General features: G+C 40.7%; 1 protein-coding gene across 1 annotated transcript in view; it reads right to left on the bottom strand.

The window, feature by feature from the left end:
• The window catches only part of ARHGAP21 (Rho GTPase activating protein 21), a 63,812-nt gene that overhangs the window by 33,571 nt on the left and 12,747 nt on the right, over nt 1-17,494 (bottom strand). The window contains exon 2 of the mRNA XM_053468437.1: nt 2,710-2,889. Coding sequence (XP_053324412.1) covers nt 2,710-2,889 — 180 coding nt within the window. The remainder of the gene's footprint in view (nt 1-2,709; nt 2,890-17,494) is intronic.

Genomic DNA, 17,494 nt, shown 5'->3' with positions numbered 1-17,494 from the left:
GTGTTAAAAGATAAAATTATTATTATTATTTATATAGCAGCGCTGATTGCAATACATATATCCAAGGGGTCTGACAAGACAAGAATTGACCGACTAAGACAAACCGATACATATTATAAGATATTATTTTGTTAAGAGATTATCTCACAATATTAAATAGTTTATGGGATGTTTTATACTACCAAAGCGCACGCCGATTAATTCAGGCACCGTACTTAAAATTATTTGTGGTAGATGTATTTATGGTATATGTGTGCCCTTGAATACAAATTATATCATCTGCCAGTATAAGCAACATTGTTGTTGTTTTTGTGTGGGGGGGTTTCACATAATATATAAAAATACTATTATATAAAAAAAAAAAAAAAAAAAAAGTTAAAGACTCTCAAGTCTCTTGGGCTGAAATGCAAAACTACAAATCAAACTGAAGAAGGCAGCAATGACTCATTTCCAAACACTTATCAGCAGGGCGCAGGCTCTGTAAACAATGACTAGTCACGTAAAGTATTCTGCTGCATGTACTCTGCACACAGCTAATTTAAAAACTTACCACGAAAACGATGAGGGGGGAAATACACTAAATAACGACACACCTATTCTGTATGGGTTGCGGGGGATACACGTTATGCACTGTATCAGACACTCATATCACACGTGTGTATTCCAGCCGATTCCACCAATTGTGTGCGTGTTTGTGTGAACAGTAAAACAAGTAGGTTTCATTTAAGCATCCTTCCCTCCATTGCCTTTCTGTCTTGTTTGTTAAAGGGTTTGAAGCGTGTATGTAACCGAGCGGAACACATCTCCCTGAAAGCTATATACTTACCTACAGTCAGCTCCAGTGCTGGCTCGGGGAAGTCTGCGGAAGGGGCTTTGGCCTCTTGCGCACCTGCGCGGCATGCGCTCCCATTCATTTAAATGGGAGAGCTTTCCTGCCGCTGAACGGCTGCTTTGAAAGAAGGAAGACACTCAAAGGCAAGAAATGTTGTGCAAAATAATGGGGTATATCTAACAGCCAAAAAAAAAAAAAAAAAGTTTTTCACCTTTTCATTACTTACAGAGTGGGGTTAGTTTTAGCTGTCGAGAGACCCGGGTTACTTGTTTGGGTGGCACACCTTACCATTGTTTCCACATTCCTTGGCATTTGGTATGACCTGCACTATTAACCTCTACAATAAACTGCATGCTTCACTTGGGATTAAATATTTCTTTAGTCACAAGAAAAGCCAATGCCCGTGTGATACGTCCGCGCGCCGTTTGTGCCACACATCCCTCTGTCCGTCTTCACTTCGCATTTATATCCCTCTTCGCTATGAGCTTAGAACACATGGTGGGCACAGCTGACCTACACTAAAAGTAACACCAATGTATTTATGAAGAACAGAAGATGCATTTAGAAATTATGTAGGAATTCTTAATTAATTCTTATTCCTTGTTTTTTCCCCCCATAAGCCATTGTCGTATTGCTTGTATCACAAAAACAGGTATATAATTTTCTGTTTTAAAACAATTCTTATATTTTTTGCATTTGCATATTTCTAGCGCTGTTATTTTAGTCCAATCTAGTAGAGCGGGGTCTCCATGATAAGGCTTGCAGGCCACATCTGGCTCACCACAAGTTTTTATCTGGCCCGCAGCAATTCGCCCAGGCAGCAGGGTAGGACTGGCCTACCAGGATATCGGGAAACCTTCCGGTAGGCCGCCTCACCTGGGCCGGTCTTGAGGTAGGCCATCAGAACGCGTGGCCACGGCCGCAGCCTTAGCCGTAAAAAACAGACCTGTGCCAACTGAGGGACAGATCTCCCATCCACTGCAGGGGCAGACAGGCAAAGAAAGACCGAACCGCAGACCAACAGGCTGAGCGACAGACTCTGTCAGGACACAAACGTATGCATTGGGGCACGCTAGGCAAGGGTATGAAGAGGAAATATTGCTGGGAATAGAGGTGGAGGGGAATCATTTTGGTGCAATACTGGGTGATGGAAATGATGGTGGGGAGGAATGATTATGATGAGAGATATGAATATAGTGGTTGGGGACATGACCATACCTGGGAACTCTCCGGGTTTGACCCGGAGATTGCCAGGTGAAGCACCGGTTGTCTGGGTCAAGACCTGAATCATCCGGGTCCAGGGTCTTGACAAGGCCCACTCCCCGCCCATTTGTCCTTTAAATGCAGGTGTTTCCCATTGGGCAGTCCTGGCCGCGTCGCGCAAGGGAAGGCTCCGGGTAGCCGGAGCCCAGAAGTTCCCAGGTATGGACATAACTTAAATGAATTATGACGTGGGTGGGTGTCATGATGGCAGCTCTACAGTTGTTTCTTGGTTGATCTAAATCTGCAATGCATACAGTTTCTGATTCCATGTGTTTTTTTTTTTATATGATCTACATGTGGAACGCAAGTGTAAGCACGGCATCATTTCATTTCTTTATTTATAAAACGTATTTTTTGTTCTTTGGCCTGTGAAAATGTGTATAATATATGATGTGGCCCTTGTACTGAGAAGTTTGGAGACCCCTGTACTAGAAAAACACATGGAATCCTTATCACACGACAGTCGTGTAATAAACAATAGAGCGTCTTCAATGTTTCAGATTTTATAAAGTCAGGTGCACTATAAGCAGAAGAGATAAGAGGGCACGACAACCATAGTAACAGAGGAACATGTATTAACACAAGCAGCAGAAAGTGAGCATGCGTTAACTCACCTTTGTAGATGTATGAACAGCCGACTCAGGGGGGTACACAATAAAATGCCTCAGAGTAAATCCAAACCCCCCGGAAATTCTTCTCAAGACTACAGTCTTTGGACCAGGCCAGGAAAAGACTTCCTCCTCCGTCGGCGATACCACCTCACTCTGTTCAAGCCCATCTTTATTTTTTGAAACCTTGAGGGGGAGAAAAATGGAAGAAAATGTAAAAAAAAAAACATTAAAAAAAAAAAAAAAAAATCACATGGAAAAAAAAATAATATAATATATATATATATTTTTTTTTTTTATTTACTTAAAAAGACATAAGAGGCCTTATTATAAGCTATGCTGGCTTCATTTAATGTTCCGCATGTCTATCGTTATTAAAGAGATATGATCAATATTTTTGTAGAATTCCTCTATGCTGGTTATTGTTTCTGGCCAGATGACGGACCGAGTCCCTGACAGCAGCCGTTTTTCCTTTGTTTGGCACAGTAAGTAGATATTAATTCACATCTGAAACGCATACATATTACCCCATCCAGCAGCAGCTGCCGCACCAGCCCAGCTCTGACCTTTTGGCCCCTGCCCCTCCCCCTACAAAACAAACCCACATTCTGCAAATTCTGTCTCCGCAGATAACAATCTGCATGTAGAAGAAGTCATTAACCGGCACTGGACGACCAGAAAGAGAGGGAGCTGCACCAGGCAAACCGCAGCATTACATAAAAGGATCGGGAACCGGCAGGGGGAATCCAAAATACATTAAACTGTCTCCTGCGAGTCCAAAACATCCACCTAACGCTCACAATTACAGCCAACAGCATCAGAAGCGCTTTCAATCATTTATTTTTAATGGAGGTTCAACAAAATAGAATAGAGACACAAAATTAAGTGTCTTGACTTGCAGCACAATTTACATGACAATGCTGGAGGACTTCAGACATCAAACCAGACGATAGCCTGGAGGATAGAAAAGGCTATGGCTGGCAGAGGATCATGGGAATTGTAGTTTTTAGAATCTGCCGATACCTAGTGCCTAGGACCAGGACTGCAGTAATTTCCTAGGGATTATGGGTAACCGAGACCCACGCACTCAGGTGACATGCTGTGAAGAATTACTCAAATTACTAATTGCTGGGATATTTTACAAATACGTTTCCACCAAAGCGAGTTTTAGAATTCAGTGTTTGCAAACAAAAAAAGTTTGTAATCCACCTTTCATTGTCCGGTAATCCAAGCGACGCTCACCGAGCGGTAACCCAAAGAAATCGGTGGAGGTGCCAGCGCTGCAGGAGCGTGAAACGCTTCCATTACTTTTTCCCGGAGTTTAATTTATTTTTAATTTTATTTTATATAGGTAGTGCGGTTCACCAATCAAAAACATCAATATATGCATTAGAAGCCAACCATGTGTGAATACCAAGGGAGCAGCCACCTTAACTTCCCGTTTCCTGAACTTTCAGGGAGAAATATTTTTCCCCATTAAGTCATTTCTCTCCTTTTTATGTTACGTTCTCCCTTTGGCGACTTCTTTATTATTTTGTCAGCCCCTGTAAAGACTAGAATGGAATACAAATTGAAATGCTAGCTCTGCCACACATATAAGCTCCCCTTGTTCTGTTACTTCTAAACCAAATATCACGCAGGGACGCTACGCCAGCACAGCTTAACTACGCGTCATGCAGTTTTACCTTTACCTGTCCAGGAAACGGACCCTCCAGATCTGAGCTATATATACACTAAGGTTAGTGAAGTATTAAGGCCTAGGCCACAGCTCCACGGGGGGACGGCAGCCCTTCTTCTACATAATCTGGGGAGACTGCCTTTCTGAGTGATCAGACTCCCCAGTCCGTCACAGCTCTATGGGACGGCTGCGGAGTTCGGATCTCCCTTGTAACAAGTCCATATACGCTATGGTGGCAGTGTCCATAGTGAACTTGGCCTGAGCCGGATATATCCTTAAAAACGCAGTGTGCAGGGAGCATATTATGCCCACCATGGACAAGAGCAGCCATGGGGGAAAATGGTGGGGCGCGGCTGTGTCAGGATAGCGTCCCGTCAACATATATCACGGACGAAGATGGTCTCAGAATTAGGTCTGTTGTAACATTTCCGAGGCGTATACCTTTAATGAAAACAATTTGCAACAGATTTCTTGTTGGCGTCACACGAACCAAGAATTAGTCCCGTTACCGAAAAGGGGGAAAAAATCACATAAAAAACCCCACACAAAACTAAACCAGCACGACTATGTTTACTGCCATATCCAAAGTACTGCCTCTCCACATCCCAAAGCACCCGTCACTATAAATATACATAGATTCTAAAATAAACTCTATCAGGAGTCTTGAGTGTTAAACTGCACCCTTAACCCTTTCATGTTCTGTGTAGCTTTAGTAACGACTGCTCCTTTAAAGCCGAAAGCTACAAACAAACAAAAATAATAGCAACAGCAACCCTAATGCAGGCAATTTGCAATGGTATTTATAGATCAGAATTAGCAGCCATGAGCAAAACAAGGTACACCAGCTTATTCGAGAAAAATAAAGGCAGCTGATGGTTAACCCCCAACCTTTCATTCTACTCCAAGAATTAAAAGCGCTTGGAATGGCAGGTGATGATGGGAATATTTTGGTTTGTGGTTCTGATCAATTGGCAGACAGCTTGGCCTCGGAACGCAGGGGAGAAAAAAAAGAAAAAGGGAGGAAAAAAAAAAGAAAAAAAAACACACACACACACACACCAGCAGCTCCCTAATGGCCTGATCACATTGCATTCAATCGCTATGGCAACAAGGCAGAGAAAGCCGGTGTTTGTACCGTGGTGGGAGGACGCGGCCTGTGCCAGCGCTGTGGGAAGACAGTCTGAAATCTCTGGTGAGTAGGCACACATAGCAGAACAACACCTGAGACAGGGGCGAGAGATCAGCGTGAATAGGAGCGAGATAATGGATAATGGTGACAAAAAAATGTAATAATAATAAATATAAATAAAAAAGGATGGAAAAGCCTCTCCCAGTGAGAAAAAAAATGGTTGAGTTACAAAATTAACAATGATCCTGCATTTGCAACAAAGTAAATTTTCTAACAGCCATCTGGGAGATGATCTAGTAGCCGTAATAAAGCCCCTGGCTACAGCTGTTTTACTAATCCCTCCCCTAGGGGCAAGAATTATACAAAAACCAGACAGGGCAACTCCAGACTGAAGCAGCAATGTGTATAGAATTACATCTACAGTAATGGTCATTAACAATCAATACGGCCCCGCAGATCATACAATGCTAGCTTCAGCGCACCAGATGGAGAAGCCTCGTGAAGCCACACAATCATGACTCAGTTTAGTTTTCAGTTTCAGAACTGGTTCCCCAGCCAGTCCCAGCGCTGTCATTATATCTCGGCTGTATTACTCATTGTGCAAATGGATATTTTGTACACAGCAGAGTTGTGAAACGATAGCCAAGTGAGCCAACCATTGATTCAGTAGATCCTATCCCAATTATTTTGGTAATTATATTAAAAAATGCAGGTCGTTCAAAAGTAAACTGGCTACGGATGAAAATTAGCAAACAAAAAAAATTTAATTTTTTAAAATGATGCAAAACAGATAAAACCGACTATGACAGTAAAGAAAAAAAAGGAAGAGAAACAGCTCCATGGATGATAAGAACAAAGAAGTTTTGAGTCACTGTATACTAAGTAAACACATCTATGGACTTTCCAGAGTAATATATATGTCAAAAAGAACCATTTCCCAGAAAATGTGCACTATAAGTCAATAAAAATACCTGTATAAATGATAAAGAGCCATACTCCAGAAAATGATGGCACTATATATATATATATATATATATATATATATATATATATATAAATAAAAAAATAATATAATACCTATACAGATAAAGATAAATTGTGCAGAATATGATGTCAACGTAAAAATCAATAAATACTAAGAATAATAAAATAAAGAGCAATTATACAGAATACGATGTTGGATGAGCAGAGGAGATGTTGGAAGTGTCTGTCTCATAACTTGCACCGCTAAACGGCGTATATAACGATAAGCTTCCCAGAAATAACCATTAAATAAGAAAGCACTAGAAATCAAATCAGATCTTTAAACTATTTTAATTTACAGGATTTAAAATCGGTCTGCACTTTTTAAATTAATCCCGGTCTGTGACTGTAGGGATTACACGATTCTTAGTTAAGGAATGGTGCAATTACCCAAGCGTTAAAACGGCATTATACGAGATGAGAGAGCAGCTAGCGAGGCGGGTTTTAAATAGTAATCAGCTAATTAAATCAACAATCTGAATAATAGCGAATATGTAAAAAAAACCGGCAAAAAACGTTTATAGAAAAATAAGTGAAACATGCTAAATAATAATAATAAAACATATCTGCTATCACATCAGTGTTTGTTCATATCTGACAAGTTCCACCTGCTGGAAACTCTGAGCTGGCCTTGGATACTAAAAAGTTTTGTTGGTGTGGTGACCTCTAGGACCCTTACTGATTTACTTTTCATTATACGGGGTCAGCTAAGCTTCTGTTTGAGTGGCCAAGTCGCCTTATTGGATATTCTCAGAATATATTGACAGTTAAATACCCCAAGATGACGTCTTTTACTTTTATGCTTAAGCTATTTTTTAGTGATGTATGTTTTGAATAATCATTGCAACATTAACAGCAGGTGATGTCATTTCTGAGTTATGCTTTCATCATGTTGATTTTTTTTTTGTAAACCCGGACTTGTATGCAAAGTAGATGTCTCCCTTTTTATTCTTCAAGGCTTCAAACTTCACAAAAAGAAAAAAAAAAACAAAAAAAAAAACCCCCATGTCCTCAAATGACCGGGCATAAAAAGGTTTTGCTGAACAGTCTTCAGTCTGGAGCACAGGGAGCTCCATAATGAATTCGGTGTGAACACACAGGTTTTGGTCGATGTATCCGACAAATTCTTTACAGGAGTGGTGCGATTAGAGGTTGACTCATGCCGTCTGCTGATTATAGTTGCCATTAAATGAAAGTAGGAATAAACCCGCGGCAGGCAGCAAACTCATATCAACCAACGGGGTAGATTAGGGAGCAGAGGATCTGAAAGGCTTTACCATGCCTGCTCGGAAGGCTTACAGCAGGCCGGAGAGGAGAAACAGTAATGTATTTCTTAGACGGCCTTAAAACGGACGGTGCCCTTAGTATAGATTTTTTTATTTATATAGCCCCAGCAAATTACGCAGCACTTCTTACAGTCTATACGTTCAAAGGCTATGACAAAACTAGAAATGAGAAACCAATACACTAGTACTAGAGGGCCCTGCTGCCTAGGAAGCCCTTTCATAAAACAAAAACAGAAAAAAAAAATAGATGTCCAATTGTTAAATCAATTTATTATATTTTTATTTTGATCTAACAATTGAACATCAAAAATATAAAAGCGTTTTTATCTCATCTCTACTAATATATGTTTGGGTACATATACACGCATACATACACACACTGACACATTATATATGTATAATGTGAGAGTTGGTGTGCATGCGTATGAGTGTTGTGTTTGCATGTAAGTGCATTTGGTGTTGTGTGTTACTGCATGGCATTAGCCTGTGTGTATATCATGTTAGTGTGTATTTTGGTGTATGGTGTTAGCATCAGTGTATAGTGTTAGTGTGTGTTACTGTAAGGTGTTAACGTTTGTGAGAATACAATGGTAGCATGTGCATGTCTGTTGCTGTATGACATCCGAGTGTGTTAGCGTATGGTGATGGCATGCATGTGTGGTTGTCAGTGTATGGTGTGGGAGTGTCAGTGGTGAGAAGGAGAAAGCGTGTGTGTGTGTGTGTGTGTGTGTGTTACGGTGTTAGAGAGCGTTTGCATGTTACTATGTATGCATATTTATTAGTGGAACTGAAGAAATACAGCACCCAGACACCACTAACCCTAGGCTCGCACCTGCTCTCATGAGGTGTGCTTATGGGAAGATAGTAATGTAGTGATGGGTGGAGTAATGTGTGGGACAATGACAGGGACATGGGGGGCTCAGGAATTAAGTCTGTATTGGGCCCCAAAAAATGTTATTTTCTGTGATTGTATAACCTGACATCAACTCAGAATGAAAACACTCGTAAGAAATGTCAACCAAAGCCTTCAGTGTAATAGACAAACTAAAAATACAGACACGCTGTAAATGATACTTAATCAGACAGCATATAGCACACTGTGATATCAGTTTCCTAATCCCTGGAGTTTACGGGTTCATGCCAGGCATTACTTCTCAAGAAGTTAATTCCAGCCTCCAGCCCATCAATACCCAAAACACCAAACAGACATCTTGGCTTCTGACTAGCTGATGTTTACAATCCTAATCTGTCTCGAAATACCAAGCACAGCAGGGCACAGAGCACCTCCCTCCGCACACTATTACCATACAACAGCCCGAGATACAACCTCAGCAGCCTTTGAAATGCGCCTTTGTTTTGTTTATAAAAATTCAAAAGATCACCAAGTCCCCACTACTTCCCCAAAGCCATCTGTACAAATTACTTTGGGTATGCTTCTGACTTTTAAATCCGACTCAAACTTTCAATTACCCTCCAGGCATACATATACCATTATATATTAAAAAACAAAACAAACCACACACCCCCCAAAAAAAATAAAAAAAGCTTTCAATTAACATGCCAACCAAAAAAAAGGAGTATATTAAAAGGTAAACAGAAAGAACAAACACAGATTTCTTTACTTTATACATAATTTCACTGACAGTTCAGCAGTGTCAATCTGGATCATCATTTATAGCTATTTTAAATAATATATGTGTCTACAGTCCAGACTGTAAAAAATGACTAATTTTGCAAACCGAACGCAAGTTCCTTTTCACCCAGTTTTTACATTGTAACATCACTCAAATCAGGTCTCTCTAATAGGTCACTGATCATGCATGGTATTTTCTGTAACCTCAGGAGACAGACAGCCACAGCCCCGACATACCGAATTATTGTTTCCTACATTTTTAGTCCTCTTTACATAAATCTGTATGAATAATTATTAAAGAGATCACTAAATAATAAAGTGGACTAGAAAGTCGTATTTCTGGTTCCATAGATTCCCAACGCTTTAACACTTGCAGATGTGCGTCAACCCAAGGAAAGAAACACAAATACCTTATAAATACTTTAAATGGCAAAGACCATGGATTACTCTGGAAGTAAAACTCGCAATTCCCGGTTTAAATACTTACGTATCTGCCTACCATGTTTCCTCTAATCCTCCTGCTTTCAAAATGTGAGATGTTTGCTTCCCTGCATTCCACACAATGATTAAATCAAGTGGTTGGACAGATAGTGGTCAGACATGAGTAAGTCTGACCTGTCCCTTTTCCCGTCCCAGCCAATCAGGAGCTGAATAAGGGGACTGAGTGTGCTTAGAGGTCTGTCTGACCACAAGGGACACCTAAGAGGTGCAAACCAGGCTTAACCCTTTCAGCATTGAAAGGGAAGGTAAGAGCTAGAGGATATATACCTCCTCCCCCTAACACCAAGTGGTTGACTCAGACAAGGAATTTACAAATGGAGCCAGGTTCATGCAGAGGCTCGGTGCATATCAATGGAGGGGCGGTGGGAGATGCGAGTTCTTGGCTATTGGAACTGTATGGAAGTTTAACACACATTGCCTGTAGGAGTTCGTTAATCTATTGCCCGGTAGAAAGTGTGTGTGTGTGTGTGTGTGTGTGTGTGTGTGTGTGTGTGTGTGTGTGTGTGTGTGTGTGTGTGTGTGTGTGTGTGTACACCTTTATCTCTGGTTGGCAATCAACATTTTTTAGCTATTTTTTTGGTAAAACCCTTGGAGTATATCTGGATGGAGCTTTGATATGTGAATATGCAATCTCCTGTTTCCCAATTGTAACACCAAATCAACTCTTGATTCTGCAGCTTAGAAGCTTCTCCTTCCACCTCCTTAAGGAATGTGAATGATTCACACACACAAAACAAAGTCAGATGAATTTGGGTGTGTTTGTGTCAAAGGGATATTCCCACAAGCCAACTGTTCTTCCTGTAGCCCTGACAAGCTCCTACAGAAGAGCAGAGCACATGCTCGTTATTTATGGGCCAACTCAAGACGAGGGAGGAGATCTCACACAAGTTCCAACAAGCACCACGGGATCAAAAGCCATTATTACCCAAGCATCGAAACTCATTTGCTTTTCTAAGTTCTTGTGGTTATTTTTGGCGTTTCTTAAAGTATCAAATCCTGGCAGCAAAGTGGAAGTTTGGTTATGAAATTGTCAAAAAGTGACAAAGATAGGCTCTATCTGAAAATGGGCATGTTAAAAAAGGTCAACACAAGTAGTTTTTATATACATAAAAACAGAACATTTAGATTAGATTTATGGTTTACTGTAACAAAGATGACTGAATATTAAGGGTGCTATTCCGCCTACTCTGCTGAACGCAACACTTCAGTAGATAAACGCACCATTAGAAATACCATTAGTACAAACCTTTCCACCAAATAATCCTTTAATCATGTAAAACGATGTCTTATGACACAAACCGGGAATAATATAATGTTGCCACGGAAACTGAAAACGAGTCTTAAAAAGGTTCTACATGTTTTTATAGAATAAAATGTCAGATCTGGAAATAGTTATTGCCAGAACTAGAGAGCTCAATTAACGCTGCCAACACCACTGATTTTAATCGAGACTTCTAATAAAGCCGAAGGAGCCACCTGGACAGCCTAAATTTATGGGGACCGGTCATCTAGACAAACAAGTATTTACCTGAAAGAAGAGTAACAACTCCCTGGGGAAGAATAACTACGTAAACGCCCGTGACATGCTTTTGAGATGTCTCATTGGCATAGGCGTAATGTGTTAATTGTGGCAAACATATTACTTTTATCAGATTATAAGAAGTAAAAGCAACAGGTCGCACTAGCTATTTTAAGACGATATGCTATCACGTGCATAGGCATTAAAAGCACCCAGCTCCGTAAAAGCTTTGGTTTTATGGCTTGCTAATGGCTTCCTGGGAACACGGGCGACGCAAGTAGTCTGTTTATCGAAAGATACAGAATGAATAAGCAGTTTAAAAAACATAATGGTTTTTAAACACAAAATAAAAAACGATGGCAGGACGCCCAAGAGCACATATTATACAGAACCTGAGAAGGATACTCACTGCGAATCAATAGCATTGATTTACACAGGGAAAAAAAAAAAGGTTTTAAATGAGTTGCTGCACCTCGGCTCCACGCATTTAAAAAGTTTATAATTTTGTGATTATCAAGAAGCGATTTGGAAGATTTTCTGGCAGGGGCCAAAGGGAAACACTCATCTCTCACCCGGGTCTGATCTAAATTTATGGGAGTTGTAGTGCAGGTGGGAGTTGTAGTCCAGGGCAGATTAAGAGTGAATGTCAGATTAGCTCTCAGGTCCAGACCCCTTAAATAGCATTAAGGGCTACAGAAAGGACCCAGGCACTTAGAAATTTTGAATTGAGTCCTTATTGTTTTATATAGCGCCATCATATTCAGTAGTGCTGTACAACGGGTAGACGGGACATAAGTAGTATGTAACATAATAATTTGACTTGAAGAAACATCAGGTGAGAAGGGCCCTGCTCAACTTTAGGGATGACCCAGGTTAAATTCCAACAACACTGCGTATAGACTAAAGCGCATTTTACTGCATGCAAATCGAAGCATACATCGTTAAGTTATTGGAGTTGGAAGATGGGACGCCTGCCAATCACTTTCTGCCAGCTAAATATCATTGTTGAAAAACACACGTGATTGGCTGCTGCTATTCCCACTGACCGCGGGTTCTAAGCGTGTGCAAAAAGGTATATTACGGTAGGCCCCCTGCATTCAGCTAGAAGAGGCATTTACTGAGAAAGAAGAATAACTAGTCAAGCTCTGATTTACTGGAAGTAAAACGCGTTGGAGTCCATAGTACACTTAACACGGAAATAGATCCGGCGTGCTCCTTTAAGACCACTGGAGTCCCTAAATGTCAAACCCTGTCCCTGCTCCTCCATCACGCAATGAAAAGTGAGAACAGAAGTAAGGACTGCTGCCCCTACGGTATACACACGTCGTGGGTCCCCAATATATGCATACTTATAATTTTAACCTAGAAACATCAAAGTCAACTGCATGCACCCTGTCCCAAGAACCAGAACCCGCACAGCCATGATAAGATTTTATTTTTCATAGGTAAAAATGTAATATTCAGATGAATATCAAAACTGTCGTATGAGTTTCTACAATGTATTTACACCTTATGTGAGCAATGCTTCCAAGATCTTTTATTGTTCTAAACTTGTTTATGGCTAGAAAGATAAGAGTTGCAGACACAACAAGAGATACAGGGGAGTTTCCAACATATGTATAAATGTATATATATATATACAGCATATACAGGTAAAATGAATCAATTGTGTTGTGTTTATTTATTGTTCTATATAGCGCCATCATATTCTGCAGTGCTGTACAATGGGTAAAGGGGACATTACAAATAGTACATCATTTTCACTTACAGAAACAAAAAGGTAAGGAGGGCCCTGCTCGAGATTACAAGTCGAAGTTCTATATCCCAGTTAGCCAATAAATAAACACCTTAGAGTTATTTACATCAGTTTGGTGTTTGTAAAAGAAAACACAAAAAATGAACTGAATCAAACCCAACGAGGTGCTAGACCCCATCAGTAAGTTGACCGAAACCGGCCCCCCAAAAATCATAAAACATACCTAGACCTTTCATAGTCTCCTCATTTTAATTCGTTAAACCCCAGATAGGTGCACAAACTACAAAAAAGGTCTTTTTTGAGATCATCAAAATATGCTGATGAATTGATTGAAGTCGGGAAAATTAAAGCCATTTCAGCATTACCACTTTACGGACCAATCCCCGTGGTGGTAGGTCATGTATAACGACATTTACAACAAAAGTGGTCCGACAGTTTTACATATAAAAAAAAAAAATAAAATGGCAAAAACAAACAAAACAAACCCCTCCACTGATGCATCCCTCATCACGACTCTGGTCATCAATACGTTAACCCATTACAGGAGCGTACCCGGAAACGTACAAACCTGGTTGCTCCAAGCACAGTAGAGATTGCAGATCAAACTCCAGTTGGGGTTCAGCATGCAGTCTAATATTCGGAACTGGGCCATATCTGCCTATAGCGCAGTATGCATTCCGCATCTGACTCAGCCTGCACGGATCAGGGAGATACAGGAGGATGTGTAAGCGATGCAGTGTTTGGAACTAGAGAGGAGGACCTTCCTCCTCTCCGACTTTAACCATTCAGCTGATAGCTCGCAGCGAGAGTAACAGATCCGTTTACCAATCAACACCGTCCCGGGTCTGCACGACACGCGTCTATAAAACCCAGTTCCTTCAAAGCAGGAGCTGCTCAGCTAAGTGCAAAGGATTTTAAATCCTTTATCATGCAAAGGGTTAATAGAACCATCAGCAGAAATACAAAAATCACATCATTTCTCTTTGAGCTTGAAGACTCTCAGAAGCCACAAGCTATTAGAACGTTACCGTGGGCTCCTAAATTGTGGAGACACAGATGTTCTCCTGGTTTGTAAGATGAGGTCGGCCCCAAAATCCTACAGAAATCTCTCTTTGGTGGGTTTAAACACATCAGTGAAACGTGTTCTTTTTAACTCTTAGGTTTCTTCATACAGGCACTTCTAAGTAAATGTATGGATCAATATATAAAAGGTGTTCTGCACCACTCGGGCAGCTGGTTTAACAGTTACTTGGATATCATAATAAAACGCGCATGCACGTTTGGATTCACAGAATAGCGTGATATGTGACACAAGATGTCTAATGGTTTTGTTAGTAAATCGTACCCCGGTGAAAGTGAAAACTTTGCACGGTGTGGCTTTCACATCTAAATGAGAAATGCAGTCTTGTGAACAACCGTCATCAGCAATAGATCACCATTAAAATACCATAAATACCATAAAATATCAGATGGCTTCCTAAGAAATTAGATCATGGGCTTGATAACATTAAACATTAAAATAATATTATTTATAATTAATAATAGTAATAAGATAGGTTGTCATAGCGCAAAGATGGACATTCTCCATTTACCCCACCTGGCCCTGCGCGCTGCTCCAGTTAGCGGGGTGACTAAACAGATTGCTTGCTGCCTCGGCCAGTAGGAAGACTAAACACGTTATATATATTATGCTTTGGATAACAACTTGGGGGCAATTGTTATCTCCCCAGCCCACCAGCAAGGCTTCGCTGCCAGATGATTTGACCTGATAAAACGCAGTTAACAGATGCTGCCCTGAAACGCATTCTATATTGATCGGTGTTGCCCTTTACACACAGTTTCCGATTGGTATAAGACGGCAGAAAACTGGGGCTTTTCTGAAAAGAGGAGAGGAACGTGCTACTTACCGTACCGCTTTGATCTAACGTTAATGCGGCTGGTGCTTTAAACATGTGCTATATGTGGCCACAGCCGAAAACACCCTGTCTAAAACCTATACGCGCTCTTCCCTTTAATGTCGTCATGTATAAGTAGCGGGGTGACTAAACAGATTGCTTGCTGCCTCGGCCAGTAGGAAGACTAAACACGTTATATATATTATAGGAAAATACAATCAAGCAAGGAATCAACCCACGGCCAGCAAATAATGCTTAGCCCGTCACTATATAGCCGCATATTGCTTTTAACCGCTATAGGGCCATATATTGCTTATGTCAAAGTAACCCAGTTTTGGTGAGCCCCATCTAATCCTTAACATGGCTGAACTGCTTATCCTGGAGCTGAACCCGTGGGACAGCACTGCCTTTTAAGCCACCGAGACTCTCCTTCAGTTCAAAGGCCTCTGTAGAAACCATTGATGATTTACATGTGGGTGTCTCTTGCTTTGCTGTGCGTTTCCATTACTATTATAGAGGTCCGAGGGGTAACGCTTCCATGAGAAGATTCTGGGCAGTCCCCATTGAACGTCCTCGCTTGTGGCATCACACTACTCTAAAGGATATGCCAAAAATGCCAGCAAAGGGCTAGATCAGTTGGTGTCTTCATGCATTAACAAGGAAAAATTGTAATTAAGACCACGGTCCTCAGGTTGGCGTTGTAAAAGGTTTCCTCCACCTGCCAGCCAGGAGGCCACGGATGGCGAAAGAATAAAATGGTGCAGTTTTCATGTGGATACCTTTAGAGTGGTAAGGTTGGTCCTCCATGGCGACCAAGAAGCTCCACATAGGTAGCCCACAGCGTGGGTCCACCCCTGTCACACCACCATGTCGTTTTCCTTATTAAACCATATTTATCCGCTTTGAGCAGTAAGGGCTAGAACACATAGATCCCGTGCTTGCTACAGGGTTCCATTCCTCATAACTCAAAGCAGCATTTTAAGAAGAGTGGGCAGTAAGCTACGACCAATACTACATGCACAGAAACAGAGGGCTGGGAGGAAAAACTAAACAAGAACAGATGGTGAAGATACTAAAAGATGGAATAGCTTTATTTAAGCATATTTCATAGTTTAGCTCCAAGAACATTAGCTAGTGAAGTGCTGTCACATTTCTCGGTAATCGCTTTCAAGTCAACACAACCGCCCTTACACTCTGATTGCTGTTAAAGCAACGGAACAAATACCAGACCTTCCACCGGACTGTACTTGGTGATCACGCGTTACATTGTAATTCTTCCTGTCCTTGTGGACTTCCCTGTATTAGTGATGAGCCAACAGATCATATGTGAAACATCACCATCATCCTAAAATGTGGAACTGAAATTTATTTAAAGCAGATCGGAGACTTTTAGATTTAGAACGCAGAAACCAAATAGATTCCAAGAAAGTATCTCCCATCAAAAATGATCCGGATACTCTCGGCAGCTTCCCTCGTGCTAGATAAGCTTTTTAGTGTAAATTAACACTTAAATGAAATTGAAAACCTCACTGCTATAATCAGATTAGCTTGAAGCATAAATATGGATTATAAAACAATAAGGCTCGTGTCTGACCTCTCTGAATGTTAGAGGCATCGCCATGTCCCCTCTACGACATTTGAACTGTTAGAATCAAAGACAGAAACAAAATCATTAAAAATCTATTAGAGACACCCAGAGAAGCCCAGCATGGCCACAGACACACTTTTTACAGATTTAATAAAAGGCTGGTTATAGTTTCATTTATTTTAATAAACTTCAAAACATTCCTAATCTAACCAACTGCAGTAAATCAGACATTAAATAAAAACTGCCATTGTTTTTTTCTTATTGCTTGTATTAGATTTTGAATATAATGTATTGAAGCAGGAGCATATTAGCCATTTGTGTTATGTGTTCTATTGGCCCAATCCGCTAGAAAAAAAACCCTGATGCCTTATGGTACTACATGTGGTAAACAATAGAATGGCTCAGTCTTGTTTACCCAAACAGACTAACTATTGAAATTCTATGGAGGAACAGACTTCATTAGCATTGCCATGAAGAATCCCCTTTAAAAAAGGCACTCAAAACATCACATTTTAGACAAAAGAAGTTAAAATGTCTATTCTATGTTACTGTACACAGCCCAGGACTCTATGCTCAAGGAGAATATCTTTTCTCTTCATAGGGCTCCCTTTTTTATTCTATGAAGCCAAACAAAGTAAAGTCAGTGGAAAGCGCTACCCACAATCATCAGACCAGGAGCTACCACCTGGTACCCCTGACCGCCTTACTACAGTTAAACTGGGCAACATGGGAACTCTTTTCACTACTTCTACTGAAGATGCTGGGAGAACCTTCAGGGATATC

The sequence above is a fragment of the Spea bombifrons genome, chromosome 5 (assembly GCF_027358695.1).
Source record: "Spea bombifrons isolate aSpeBom1 chromosome 5, aSpeBom1.2.pri, whole genome shotgun sequence".
In the NCBI taxonomy this organism is placed as follows: domain Eukaryota; kingdom Metazoa; phylum Chordata; class Amphibia; order Anura; family Pelobatidae; genus Spea; species Spea bombifrons.
The sequence above is the reverse complement of the archived record's forward strand: the minus strand, read 5'-3'. Positions and strand labels throughout refer to the sequence as shown.